General features: G+C 41.0%; 1 protein-coding gene across 7 annotated transcripts in view; it reads left to right on the top strand.

Moving 5' to 3' along the window:
* The window catches only part of LOC105425515 (uncharacterized), a 141,800-nt gene that overhangs the window by 121,487 nt on the left and 5,007 nt on the right, over positions 1–15,306 (top strand). For 6 of the 7 annotated variants that reach the window (XM_089084216.1, XM_089084217.1, XM_089084221.1 and 3 more), the window contains exon 3: positions 13,268–13,478. In XM_089084216.1, coding sequence (XP_088940342.1) covers positions 13,268–13,478 — 211 coding nt within the window. Of the gene's footprint in view, positions 1–11,563; positions 11,778–13,267; positions 13,479–15,306 lie in introns of all 7 variants that reach the window. The other variant, XM_011636329.3, reaches the window with a different exon arrangement.

The raw sequence follows: 15,306 nt of genomic DNA, 5'->3' as shown, positions 1-15,306 counted from the left end.
ATGGGCTCGGAGATTGAATCGGATTAGAGATGAAAGCAGACATCTCTTGGCAGGAGAAAGTTTAACGATCGAATAAGAGTAACGGCTTCCTGTTGACCAAAAGATTTGATAATAACACACGGACGAATTATTACATAAATTACGATGAGAGGCTCAAGGATAAATATAAAATATTAATCTAAAATCCGATTCGACCGCCGCGCAAAAGCAGCAAGAATACAACAGAAGATAATACAAATGCGAAATGAATTCCCTCGGTGGGTGAGGGGGGAAGGGGAGCGGGGGGGAGGGGGAGCGAATCCGTCAAAAAACGTATGCGCTCCTCCGATGTTATTAATAACATTTATCAAATGGCACAATGAGACCATCACCGCTTGTGGCAGAAGAGATACCCATTTTTCCGAGATATATGTAGCGGTCGACGTCCGAATGGCCGAGTGTCCTTTTTGCGATCGCGTCGAGCGATATCGGCGAGCGATCCTCTCGGAACTTACGAGCATTCATTCGGCTCAATAAAAACGAGCGAGCCATTTCGCTCTCTTTTGTTTTTTTTCTTTTTCCCCTCTCTCCCCTTTCGGAGAGGATATAACACACTGGTGGACGATATTTCCTCCCATCTCCCGCCGCTGCTGTTAATTCGCCAATCGCCTGAAAGCGAGCATCATAATTTCCATCGCCGCGCGCTCCGCCCGAAGCGATATTTCTTCCGCGTTTCCTTTGTCCGCCGTGGCGCGTGCGACAAAGGACAAAGCGATAATTGCAAAGCCCTGTATTGCGATCCGGACCGATCGTTTTCGCGTGTGCGTTTCCGCGCGCGCGAACAAATAACAGCCGCGCGGAGTCCGTTGCGGTGGGATATTGTTGCGAACGCGGCGCTTAATTTCTGCGGCAACGCGAACGAGCACTGGCGCGCTCTTAATTTTATAAGGGCTGAATGCGGCGAAGTTTAATTTTCGATCGCGTCGGACGCGTAAAAAAACGATGCGGCCCGCGCCTTACGCGTATTTTTCCTATTGTCGAGACTGAGGGCGGTAAAATGCTGGTAAAGCTCTTCCGCGGAGGACCGCTCGGATATCTTTTTGTATATCTTAATTATTCGGAAAATCCGCGAGACGTTAAAGCTAAAAGAGAAATTTGGGAATCGCGCTTCTAAAATAAATCCTTACTCCAAAATTATGAGTATGAGACGTTTGCGCATCGGTTAAAATAATACGTATAATCGCATTTCGACGGCAAATAATTAATTTATTGCTTTTTCTTCTTTTCTTTTAGTTTTGTCATTCGAAATCCGCTGCCGCGCACCGCGGAACATACGAATTTGATTCTATCTGCAGACTGGCAAGAAGCTACACGTCAGATATGATTACGGATCTGGAAGCGCAAATTAAACACTGATTAGGTCAGCGTTAGAACTGCGCTCCGCTAGCGATGCTTGCACAACGGTCACGTGTTCTCCTCGTTACTAGCTCCCCTGGTTAGTTAAGCTCTTCTTGCTGTCCGAAGCAGTTGTAAGGGATATTGTCGGCGGCGCGAGATAAGGTGATTACAGTTGAAGGATCTGAAGAACCAGGTGTCGCCGTTACGCGAAAGAACGTTAGTTAGAGAACGTGGCAGTTGTTGCAAGTTTACTTGTTTGCTTGCACGAAACTGTGTATTTCCTCTGCAAGCAAACCGTTGCCTTCGGATAAATAAACCGATAAAATAAATAAAGTAGCCGGCTAATGGAATATCTGGTTTTTTTTTTCTGGCGCGTTTACGGACCTTATACAACCTCGCGTTATGCATTTAATGTTCCATTATGAATTGAAGAACCCGTCCTTAAATTCTCAGTTATTTCGTGCACGAAACACGAGAGAGAGAGAGAGAGAGAGAGAGAGAGAGAGAGAAGTTCGCGATGCTTCGCCGTTAATTAGCAATTCAGCCGAGATTGGTATCACGAAAGAGTGCAGCGAAATCTTATTTCAACAAGTCAATTCGTGTATTTTTCTTCGCGGCCGCATATAATTAATTTCCTCTTCATACGCATTGGGGCTTTTTTTTTTTTTTTTTTTTTTTAATTCCTTTCTTTATTCCACCTGCGAGAGTACCGACCAACAACACGCGAGCGAGCAATTTGCGCGTTAGACCGCGCCTTTATCGCGTTCTGCCTAATAACCCGTTAATATACCCCTCGCAATCAGGCATCGGTCTGTATTAAACGTACTACGAGCCATCGAAATGACTCGGTAAATTATCTACTAGAGCCCTTGCTCGCGCGCCGGCGGCCAGCAATTCGCGCGCTCCCCCCTCCCCCCCCTCCCCCCTTCCCCTCCCTCCCACGCTAATTACGACGAACGTGCACGCACGGGACGATTAATTAGACAAATTAATTTGGTAAACTGTTAAGAACGATCGCGCGTGCCGTATCGGGAACTGTCGTCTATCATAAGGCACTAATTGACAAAGCCGATATTAGGCTCTGCGAATTGACAGACATCATGAGTTCATCGATCGCGGTGGTCGCGAGAGCGAAAGCGATAACGGCGATAACGATCGTGAGACGGGATTCGCACGACTTTCGCTGGATCAGATTAATATTTCGTATTCCAATTGATTTTCGTAATGCCGGTTTATTATCGCAAACAGCGGCGACACGTCACCCGTTTATCCCGGTATCCCCGTACAATCATCTCGACCGACCCCCTATATCGGGAAGGTGCGCATACAACAACGGACATCGATATGATGACAAGGTGTTATTGATTTCTGTTGATTGTACACAAGCGGAGTATAATTGGCCGAGACTCGAACACAGCCTAAATGGCAAGCCGAAATGTATTACCGCATCGTAATGAAAATTGGCCGTTGCGTGGATCGTCGTGTGGTCGCCTCCGATAGGATCACGTGGATTTGTTAACAATGTTTTGGCATTGTCCTGCAAATTACCGCCCCTGCTAATACCTCGTCGACTCGCTTCACCGACCGAGCTGACGGAACGCAAATAATTAATTAATAAAATTCAAAGCCTTATCCAGATATAAAATTCGTAGATGAAGGGGGAATCATGGTACCGGAGTCTCAAATCGAATCGAAATAAAAAATTTTTTTTAAGCGGTTGAATCAAATGTGACCACGAAAAATATATCTGACAAATTCAGCACCAACAGACAGGAAGTAAATCAGGATGGTATGTGTATTAGAGTTGTTCCTGAATGAATTTGAAATGGCTGTAAATGTGAGGATCTTAATTATTTTTTTTAAATATCAAGCTTCTTCCTCTTTCTTTAGGAAATTGATTGTGCGACATTTTTAAATATTTTTATACAAAATATATTCATTGAGTTTTTATATATTTATGGAATTGACATGAGATAGATTTATTTTCGAGAAGATATATATATAGGGGAAAAAAATATTAAAATAGAGCAATTAAATTTCATTACATTAAATCAACGAACAATTTTGTTTTCTCCATGCGAAATGCAGTTCGCGTTTCCTGTTTTTTTCGTCCTGAACCTCATAAATTCGCACAAGTTTCAACCTGTGGCATCGCCGGACTGGTTGAATGAAGGATATCGTGAACACGTAGCACAATGCTTTTTGCATTGCTTTTTCGAGACCTGATGCATATATACGTATCCGGTGTGTGGTGTGTGTGTGTGTGTGTGTGTGTGTGTGTGTGTGTGTGTGTGTGTGTGTGTGCGCGCGCGCGCGCGCGCGTGGTGTGTGTGTATGGCGGAACAATGGATGACGCGCGCTGTAGGCGCATACCGGCGAAAAGCCAATCGTGGCGGTCCCATTGTTTCAGGCAGCGTTCGCAAGTACGAAGCAGGTACATACGCTACTGTTGGATCGTTCGGTATTTGTAAAGGGGTTAACATCGTTGGTTGGGGTGGACGAGCGGGCGGGTCCGCCGATTGTTTGTCCGCTCATTTAACAGTCGAGAGGGCTCAGGGCGCGAAACCCAGACGAGACGTGACCGTCTGCGCAGGTGACTGCAAGGTGACGCAGGTGAATAAGCATCGCATACGGCAGGAACCGGATATGAGCCGAGTCCCAGTTGCCACATGCGATAAGTCAGGCCGTCGCGGTGGCCGCGCTCTTTTTTCTCGTAGCGACGAGAACGATCGCGGCGGCGACCTCTTAGGGTGCATTTGTACGGAATGCGTCCGTATGGAAAAATCGAGACATTCGAATTCCGCGGACTCTCAGGTTGCGACGCGGCAAGAATGGTCTCTGTTGTACATATGTTGATACATCAAATATTGTCTTCCGGTATCTCTTTAACGGCGAAAGTTAAATCTTCGAGAGGCTGGAGGAATATAGAACGACGATGGAATAAATTCGAGCGAATGCTATCAGCGATATAAACGAGGTTCGCAAGTTCCGCGATTTTTCCCCAATTTCCCCGGAGCTTTCCGGGTGCTTTATGACTTTTATGGTCTTCTAAGTTTTCGGAGGCGAACCCGTTCTCTCCATCGCAATTTGCGGCGTCTGATTTGCAAAGAGCGCCGATCATTAATTCAATATCTGAATCAAAACCTTTTCGTTCGTTAGAGCCTGCATAGTGCAAACGCACCTTTACGGTTGCGTCGACAGTGTCTACACAGACCAGACAGGCATCGTAAGTGGACCGTACTTGTCGTTTCCGGCGGGTGGATCCGTTAAAGCTAAAATGCACTCTGGTGCGCCGTGCAACGGTGACCACATTTCTACCCTTTACGAGGTTTAGCCTTTATACCAGATTTCCACCCTTTAATCTTACGGGACGTGTTAGTCGAGGCCTTCATCTGATGTCTTACAGACGATGCCCATGAAGGACGCGCACTTTTCAACTACCCCTTTGATTTATCTCTTTGATAAATTATCAATAGTAGCTCACAGATTTAATTCTTGAAGGAAATGAGAGATCATTTCATATACGCTTTCATATAATTTTCCATTTATTCTGTTTGTAATTAACCCAATAATTTTCAACGTAGGCAATAATATAAAAATTTAAAAAAAAACTCTTATTTAGGATAAATTTTTCAAAGTTTTTTGGACCGACTTATTTTTCAGATTTTGATGTTTTTATCATGCCTTCATTTCTTCATTATCATTTTCTTTGAAATTTCCATGCGCGATTTGGTTTCGATTAGCTTCTAGTAGTATCCAGATTTTTAGAAAGAACATCCTCTGTTTTCTAGTCCCTTATCACGATATCACGATATTTAGCCGACTTACTGGCAGTATTATTTCCCCAATTTATTGATATTTATTCTCGTTAACAAGCACGCGGTACTAATGATTTCATTATCAGTGTAGAAACTACCCTCTTGTAATGCTGTTTGTACTTCAAAATCATTATTGATTTCATTTCACATTTCCTCGTTACCTCAATATCTGCTGCAAACGGCACGTTATTTCCCTGGAGTCATCCAGTTCAGTAAGCTACCTATTTGTATCATTTAAAAACAAGCAAGTAAATTCTTATTTGAAAAATACACGCTGGAAATATTTATGTGAAAAAAAAAATTAATTCTAGAAGAAGAAACTTTTTTGGGATTGTGACGATATTATAACAATTATAACAATACATTAAAGAATTGATGCTATTGGAATTAGTAAAAAAATATTTCACACGAGTTTTATAATCGAGCTTACAGCTGGACGTACAACCACGTATTATTGTCGCGGATTGATTCACAGGTGACAATGACGTATGGCCGACTTTACGCGAAGACAAATTTACATCCTGTCCTACGATCGTCATGCAACATGTCTTGCAACACACAGGCGTATATCTGTCCTATAAAATCTCTCAATGGTCGCAGGCGTATTCGGCAGATGCTATCGTTTCCGGACGATAGGGTGGTCGGAATTACGCCAATTTTGGGCAGACCAACGCGGTGACGCCATATATCGGGACGACAGCTGCTTATTTTCAGGCTGTACATACGACGAGGTGAGGGAGGGGGAGGGGGAGGAGGAGCCGGCAGAAATTATATTTCACCCTTGAGAAATTGCGGTTTATGTTGCCGATGCGCGAGGTTACGGTTTTTGGCTCCGCCATTATCCCCTCCCCCTCACTCTCTCCCCCATTCCGCTTGCGGCGGAAGTCGGAGGGCGATGGTACTTCATCGGGCGTTATTACGGCTTAAATTTTTTTGCGTTTCTAATGAGAGTAGAATGAGAGTAGAATGCAGTCTGAAGGAACGAATAACGAATTACGCTCTAATCCTTTCCACGGTGGAGAAACGCTTCCCTCTCGAACGAAGGGATATGTTTCTAAAAAAAGCTATTTTCGAGTCGCTGCGACTTGTAACGACTTTGGTTATTTACTTGCTCCCGGTTGTCACAAGAGAAAAACGAAGCAAAGTCAAGTGTAGAAAGTCACAGTTAGAAAAAAAAAAAAAATTGCACGATGTATAGCGTCGTGCCGGAGATACTTCGATCGATTTTAAAATTAATAATTTACGAACGTAATGTAATCGAAAATAAAGATTGCTTTTCTCTTGCTCTGCTTGCTAAAATTAAAAAACGATATCCTTTATTTCTTAATGAATGAGGAGAGTAGAAGTGTGCAGAATCAGGGAATGCTCCGTATATATATATATATATATATATATATATATATATATATATATATACCGTATACACACACACACACACACACACACACACACACACACACACACACACACACACACACACACACACACACACACACACGTATACATATGTAGAATGCGCATCTGCGTGGCGCATGCCGAATGCAAATTGCACCTGCTTAGCTAAGATATAAACGGCAAGAATTTTACGACTTAACCCTAACGCTATGTGCAGTTTCGGAGCATGCCAAGCTACCATCTCGGGACCCTATCCAGCGCCTGTCATTTTAATAAATTTTACCACTGTGCAACGTCGTCGGCCGCGTTATCGGCAGATAGTTCTGGTTATGAATCGTAGCAATTCACGAAGGTCTCTTTGTCAAACTTCCTCGTTTCCCTGCGCAAATTCAATTTCCCTGATCGCAAGTATGAATTACAGGTCTGCAGCAGTATTACTCGCTGGCGTGCTGAATTATTACGTAGATTTATTAAGAGTACATCAGCTGGCGCTCGAATTTTCCTCGTCCCATAAAACCGCCTCACACGCGAGCTATACTTGAAACTTTATTTACGCATGAGCAAGAGGATGCGTAAGAGAAAACGCAATGATGAGCTAGATAAATCGAATTTTCCTTTTGTTCCGGTTATTCAAACGTTTCCTGCGCATTTATCTTAAAAAATTATAGCTTTTTAATTAATATTTTATAGATCTAAAGTACGATTTATCATTATTAAAAGACATTGTGTTCATAAGATTAGCGAATTTAACGCTACTAGTTTTAATTTAATACACGATATATCGCGAAACAATTTTTTTTATTATTCTTCGTCTTTAAAATACGATTTTTATATCGTATTTTAAATTGCAATTCTCCAATCTTTTATATAATGGAATACGTATTTCCATACAATTGCCTGTCATGCACACAATATCGCATTACTTCGATTATACTTAGATTATACTTTCACGATAATTGACTTCCTTTGATAATTTGTAGCTAAAAAAAATCATCGATCCGTGTCTCTTTAGAGACAGCTCTTTTTTGAATTACTCAAGCGAAATGTTGCTTGCAAAAGGGAATTTAATTAAGATATATATAGAGCACAAAATTTTATATACATTTCCTTTTCCAACTTTTATTTAATAATAATTTAAATATATGAAGAAATTGTTGTCGTTACAACATCATATTTTACGTCAGAGATGTTTTGTTGTAACTGTCACATCGCAAACACGGCGAGATTATTTTAACGACACGTGCACTCACGTGACGTCACTCGATGCAAAACAAGAGACATAGTTACGATATTCGATATCCACTAAAGTTTATAGTAGCCGCAAAAGGAAAATCTAGATCTTGATGTCACGTATTCGATAAACGCGGATTACGCCGTCCCAATATTTACAAAATCTCGATGATAGCTAATGGCTACGAGTATGGAGTCTTCCTCCAAAGAACCAAGCTATCTCGACGAAGATTACCAGGATGAAGAGATAAATCACCAGAGGATCCCGCAGACCCGAGGTATTACTAAAGACGAGTCGTTATTACCTGAATGGAATATAACTTAATTAGCGTAGTAATCTCTATTTAAACTCATCACTTGGCCGGTTTATTTCACAAGTTAGTCTGAAAGTTTTCTCTTCCGCGATTTCACTGGAATATTTCTTGCAAAGAAGTGCACAGAAGTGCACTGTGTTTAAGCGCTGTGTACGCTGTGAAAACTGTTTAAAAAATATCTCACCTCTTAATTTCGTTGTTAACTTAATTAACAACGTGTGTTATTGTTCGTATCGTTGTGAGAAACTTCTGGATATTCGTGATCGATATAGTTTAGTTTGTCTATCAATCGAATCTTAATGAGTTAACGCAGGTACATCGTCCGATGGCAACGTAACGTAACGTAACGTTATCGAAAACATCCGTTACAGCTTTAACAGAATAATAATCGAAGATAGCGGTCTTTAAACGCACATCTGCATCTGCTATTGCAGTTGTCTGCAAATACTCGAGCCAGAGTTAATTTAGCAATCTGCCATTTACGTTCAATATATGACGGTAAACAGCACGCACCTGTTCTTCGATTTATAAAAATTTACACAACGTGAATTCAAGTTTTAAGTAATTATATAGCGTAATTAGCGAAGTAAGATTAATCGTAAGATGTATCATAATTGGGAAAATGAGTTTTTTTATCGTAATTAATTAAATATAACGAAAACAGTTACACGGCACACGGTAGAGCCAGCTTTCACGAATATACACCAACAAAATTTAATTTATATAAGTCTTTTTCACATATGCGTACAATTTTGTGCTATTTAACGAACAACTTGAAATGCGAAGCAACTCAACTCTTAAAAAAAAAAAAAACAGATATTATTTAAAATTATATTAACGTAGACATTTGTCATGCCGACTACCGGAGACAAAAATTTTCGAAGAGAATTATTTCCTTTATGCAAACTTTGCCCTATCCACATGTATTCTCTGATATTCCTGAAAATCAAGCAAAATTAAATTTCGTGGTTCGTCTCGCATCTCATCCGCGAGTGATCTATGTTCGATCAAGGATCGATTTTACGCGATATGGATATTGTCGAAAAAAAATCGATCGTCGCCCCAATTCAATTGCGCCCAATCAACGTCTGTTGGCAATTTCGACGTCTATACGTAAGCGGTATACATATGCGGTTTCACGACACACTCTCCGCGTTTGACGCCACCTGACTATAATTCCTGTCGGGCATTATCCGCGCTCTCCCGGAGAACGGTCCGGTATTTCTGCGGTGCGTTTGCGTGTACGCGCCCGCATCGCGCCGTGCGTGCGGATTCGCGCGCGCGCGCGCGCGATATTCACTTGATGGCCGCAATCGATCGCACGCGCGCGTGTGTGTGTGTGTGTGTGTGTGTGTGTGTATGTGTATGTGTGTGCGCGCGCGCGCGCGCGTGCATTCGTCGACGCATACCTGCGATACGTACGTGTATCATCTGTGTACGCGGCATGTGAAATACCGCGTGTGGAATATTTATCGGGATAACCACCTCAGATGTTTGGGGGGACCTCTCAGGGCGACGCGCGATATCAGGATGACCTGGCCCCCCCCCGCCAACTCGAATTAATGCTCCGAGGAGGAGCGAAACGCGATGGGTTCTCATATTCATCAGTGACAGAGATCGGAGATTGATACTTACGGCTCGGGTTTATTATTCCGTTTTGCAGCTTTTGTCGCTTCGAAAAAAAAAAAAAAAAAAAAAAAAAAAATACGCTCCGATTCCGCTTTCCATTATGTGTATTATCAGGGGATATCGATCGAGACCGTTGAACCTTGCTTTCCCGATAATTTTTTTAAATAAATTTAATTACGACAAATGAAAATTTCTCGTTACTGTCTATTATAACACACACGAGACGATGATAAAAAAAAAGAGGAAACAGATAAAAGCATTTATTTCCCACGAAAAATAGAAAATTAAATTTCTTGGGGCAATATATACTTTTCGAAAAAAGAATCATTAGCTTTAGCATTAAAATTTCATTTTATATCGACTTAGTCAATCATATTGTTTTAACCGCTACTAAGGGAATCGCAATAAATTAACAATTTCCAATATCTTGTAATTAAAAACATTAATCGACAATCAGTCTGTTTTTTTTTTTTAATAACGAGCGTTCGACCACCGGTAATGAAATAATACATAATAATTGATATATATATGTTATATAATTAAATTCCGCGTATTAACTTCTCGTAATACAGTCCCGAGTAATAATAACCGCGATAATATCCATAGCTCGTGTCGATCGCAATATCTCGTCCCTTGAATTGCGCCGCGCGCGGATATTGCGTTTCGCTATTTTATTATTTCCGTATTTTTACTCGCGCGAGACGGAAACGCATTTACTATATCACAGCGGTGGTTTCGCTCTTGGGGTTACCTGGTGAAAACCTAGGTGCGCCTTCGTACGCACTGCGGAGGAGGGTTTCGATCCCCGGCTCTCTCACGCAGGTTGCCCCGCGATCGATGCCCTCCGAGAAGGAAAACATCAAATTCACGGCGCGGCGTGACTCAGCCGGACGACTCATGCATAATTTATCCGGGCTTAATTAGTCAGAAACTAGAGGGGGAGAGAGAGGGGGAGGGGGAGAGAGAGAGAGAAAGACGCGGAAAAATGCTTTCCATAAATATGCGTCGCCGTTAAATAGATCGCACATAAATTTGTAAATGACTTAGTCTCTCTCTCTCTCTCTCTCTCTCTCTCTCTCTCTCTCTCTCTCTCTCTCTCTCTCCGCTCGTTATGCAGATTACGCGCATTAACACAGTTCGCTGTCTCCCCCGATTTGTCTCCATTCAATCGGAATGAATGCGAGACGACGGGAATGACTTTAACAAGGAAACTCTCGCAACTGTCTTTCTTTGAACGCGCTGAGCTCCAGGTGTGCCAGGGAGTAGCTTACGATGGGAAAACGCGCATTTTCCTTCTTCATGTACTATAATGCAGACTTTAGAGTTCCGTTGAAACCAGAGGCGAAAGTATAAATGAAACAACATTCGAGATAGAAGTTTTACATTAAAAGCGCTTTGTAATATTGTGCGTTTTTTTTTCTTTTTTTTTTTAAAGTGCCTCAAACCGCGAGAATAAAATCTTTTTAATTTTTCCCTGCAACTACTTGAGAAATTTGCTTCGTGCCCGTAAAAGAAATAAATTGGGTTAACTTGATGGAAAGCTGTTTTTCTCAATTGCAAGGGCTTCTATTAAAAATTTGCATATTCTCACAACATAAATTATTTCACATACATTGCATCCAAAAGCCATAAAACAAAAAAAAAACAATCGAAAAAAAGTGAATATATACATAAAGCTTTTGATCGTGAAATACCGCTTTAAGATCTTACTCTCTCAAAAACTTGGCGAGAATTAATTAACAAAGAAAAATCATTCTGGTCCTTCACGGGTCCTCTGTAAAACTCTAGGAAATTTTCCAGAGATTTAGCGGCCGCAAAGAAATCCGCTAGCCATTTATGGAAAAGTAAATCTGTCGACATTTCCGCGCTTGTCTCCAGTCGGCTTAAGGCCGAGTTGCCTTTTGAGAGGTCATCGGAGGCGAGCTTACGTCCTCGGCAAACGACACGGCGTGACGGGCCCGTATACATCAGCCGCGTGTTCATTCGGTCGATCTTATGCACATAACTGCGACAGGTATATATATATATATACGGAGTTTGATGTACGGCGCGATGTAAATTTCTGGATAGAGATCGATATCATAGTCGCATAGCGCTGTCGTGGCGCAGACCGTTTTTATAGCGTTCTCTCGCGAGAGCCAAAGGCGGCGCTAAGATTTCCGCGTGCGAGCGCCACGATTCGATTTTTATATTTTTATTAAGATACCTTTCTATTCCCCCGTACGTACACCGGGTAACAGCTGTAACGTATACGCAATCCGGTCGAATGCCTTTTTTTTATTCGCGGATGCCAACGATGCTCGCTCGACAGATTGGACCGCGCTGTGATGATAAGTCACGCTCGTGCGCCGTTATCAGTTTGCGCGAAGGGAAAAAAATGAACGTGAAATAAATTCGCTTCGACGCAACTGCGATAAAGCTCGTGAGAAATTCAGAAAAATTAAATCGAAATAATAATATCAATTGCGTAAAATTTTTTCAGTCAGTCTGCTGCAAATTCGACGAAGCCACTAGATAAATCTAGTATCTGATTATCACGATGTGCGGTAATTAATTGTTTATGAAAATTTATGATATAAAATTTATATCCTGTAATAATTTACATATTTTGTTATGCTGTAAAAAAAATTAGTTTCAGATAGTGATTTGTGATATATATATTATTTTTATGAGGCATCTTATAAAGTATTTTATAAAATTCTTTGCAAAGCATTTTTTCGAATAAATGTTGCCAATTTTATTCATATTTCTATTTCGTTAATCTGCGCGGCGTTGCCTTTGTAAGATTTGATCGTTACAAGTTTTATTAAATCCAGCTATGTACATCGTTCCCATGATCGCGCTGATTTATTTACCGATCGCATTTCTCAGTATTAGGATCAGTTACCGTGCGCTATAGCTCGCGTTGAGTTTCATATATAGTTATATGGATGATTCATTATTATGCCAATGAGAGAACGAAGGATAGCGTCTGCGAATACGAAAACTTTTTTTTTGCGGTTTCCCATCGATATAATCGCCTGGGAAAGACACATTGTCCTTCGATCTTTTGATCGTCCTCAAAAATTTTCATTATTATGCACTTGTTGTGCACACTCGTGCAATTTACAATTATTTCTCATAGTTTTAAAATTAATTAACATTAACATTCTTTATGGTGAGAAGATGTATTCCGAATCATCATTTAACAACGTCAAAGTGGAATTGAAAAAAGAAAATCGACGCGGTCGACAACTAGAGATAAAACTAAAAGTTCGTATAATAAGAAAAAAAAAAATAAATGGCATAATAAATGACATAATCTTAAGTAGATGTGAAAAAGAATTGTTTTAACATAACCGCAGTCGCACGATCCTGCTGTTGTTATTCGTAGCCTAAAGAGGCTCGCTCGGATACGGATAATTTGCTCGAACGGCGTTTTGATATCCCAAAATAATTTGCCGAAAAAGATCGGCAGGTGCGGAACGACGAGTTCGCTCATCGTGCCACTTTTTCTGTTTGCAGCTTCGACGAGACGTCGATGGACAGCTGCATATTGGCTACCATCGACGAGGGCCGCCGAGTCAGTGACTTGTCGGGCGAGCCGATGAAGGACAATAACGAGGTGGAAGTGACATCATTGGAGGAGGCCAAGTCGGTCATAGCGGCACTCAGAACGAGACAGCGGGCGCAGGCCCACCAAATGCTCGCCTGGCGGAGGACCCTTAAATTGCAGGTAAGTTTCAATTACGAGAAAGCATCTCTACGTGCAAAGACGATTCCCTTTGTCCCTCCCCCTCCCCCTCCCATCGCCGCCGCCGCCGCCGCTCTCCGTCTTCTTCGATCGAGGAAATCGGCCGAGAACGCGGAACGCGATCGATCAAAGCTATTACCTCTGTAAAACCATAAAACACGCTCGGCCCCACGAACCGATGTTACGAACAGTGAAATATTAGATACACGGTGATCCATTTAGATGCGAACCGTTACATATTTTTGCCGCTTTGTAAAAAGCGGGAGCGAGTGAATGTTTTAAATTAACGTATTATACTCGCGCCTCTATATTGCAGACACGTACGCTGCAATTGGAAATATCCACTAAATTAAATAAACTCGGCCAAACGAATTGATTGAAAAAAAAAAAAAAGAGTCTTTTATCAGATTTCGTTAATCGAAAGCTTAACCGAAAGCTCCGCTCTCACTCGTCAGAGATACATATCTTTCCCGTACTTTTCGAGTTTTTCATACTTGATATATTTAAATTCGAAAGTTTCTCTGCACGTGAGAGAGAGAGAGAGAGAGAGAGAGAGAGAGAGAGAGAGAGAGAGAGAGAAATAGAAAAACTGAACTTTTTCTTCGGAAACCCGCGGAATATACTTTTTAGCCTTAGGCATTCACTGTATCCGTTAACCCTCGTCACGATGCCAATGGAAAAAGACAAACTCGAACGGATGAGCGAAATGGCATTGCTGCCACGAGTCATTGCCATAAAGAGATTTTCGTGCATTTCCGGGACAAGCCGCGAGCGTCTCGTGACATCGTACGATTTCGCGTCTGACTTCGCGTGACTACAAACGATTCTCGATTTGCGAGGTAGACCCGCGAGAAAAAAGAGGACTCTCCCACTAAATTTGCCGGTAATCTACGAGGGAATAATTGCTACGAAATGATCCTCTTTCTCCGGCTATCTCCGCTAGCCACCGTCGGGAAAAATACAGACGGCGTGACTGATGCAGATTGCGAGTAACGACTTTTCTCGTGTACTTTTGTCAAATGCAAACGGGCAAATATTAATACGTTCCGATGTATGATTCGGCGGTAAAAAGGCGATTTTTTTTCCGTAATGTATACGGCACACGAATACGGCGCAGACATGTTACGGAATCTGAGTTTAAAAGGACGCAGTTTCGAATGAAATGCTTTCCCATTTCCGATAATTACCCTGTCTATTTTCCGTACTTTTCTTATTTATCCTTCTTTTATAAAAAATTATTTCTCTTTAATATAACAATCAGTAAAAAAGAAAGAAAGAGAATCGAAAAAGAGAAAAAAATCTATTATATTCTGCAAATTCTATACTTTTTTAAGTTTAGTGTATTGTATATTTATTATCAGATGTAAAAAAACGAAACTTTCTTGTCTCCTTTTGTCTACAATTATGAGAAAAGATATTTTTTATTTTTTAAAATTATGGACACATTAACTTTCAATTATTCTGAAGTGTTATAAAGTAAAGCGATAATTAAAAATTTTTTTCTCTAACTTTGAATAATTTTACATGATAATAATTAAGAGCTTTTATTATTGTATACTTAAAAATTTTTTACGACAGCATTTCTCTTCAGAAATTTCCTCTGTTTAATCAAATAAAAGTTTTTTTTAATTAGATAAAAATCAATCGTTGGATTGACAGGATAAATTAATATTACCATAGAGATAAACAAACAATCAAGAATACTTCTTTTGCATTCTTTCACACAAATGTCTAGCTTCCATTTTCTTTAATGCAGAATCTGTGTGTGCTTCGACGTTATTAACCGGGGGGTCATTCACATCGTCTCTAT

Source organism: Pogonomyrmex barbatus, unplaced genomic scaffold, assembly GCF_055798465.1.
Source record: "Pogonomyrmex barbatus isolate J1 unplaced genomic scaffold, ASM5579846v1 scaffold8, whole genome shotgun sequence".
Taxonomy (NCBI): domain Eukaryota; kingdom Metazoa; phylum Arthropoda; class Insecta; order Hymenoptera; family Formicidae; genus Pogonomyrmex; species Pogonomyrmex barbatus.
The sequence above is the reverse complement of the archived record's forward strand: the minus strand, read 5'-3'. Positions and strand labels throughout refer to the sequence as shown.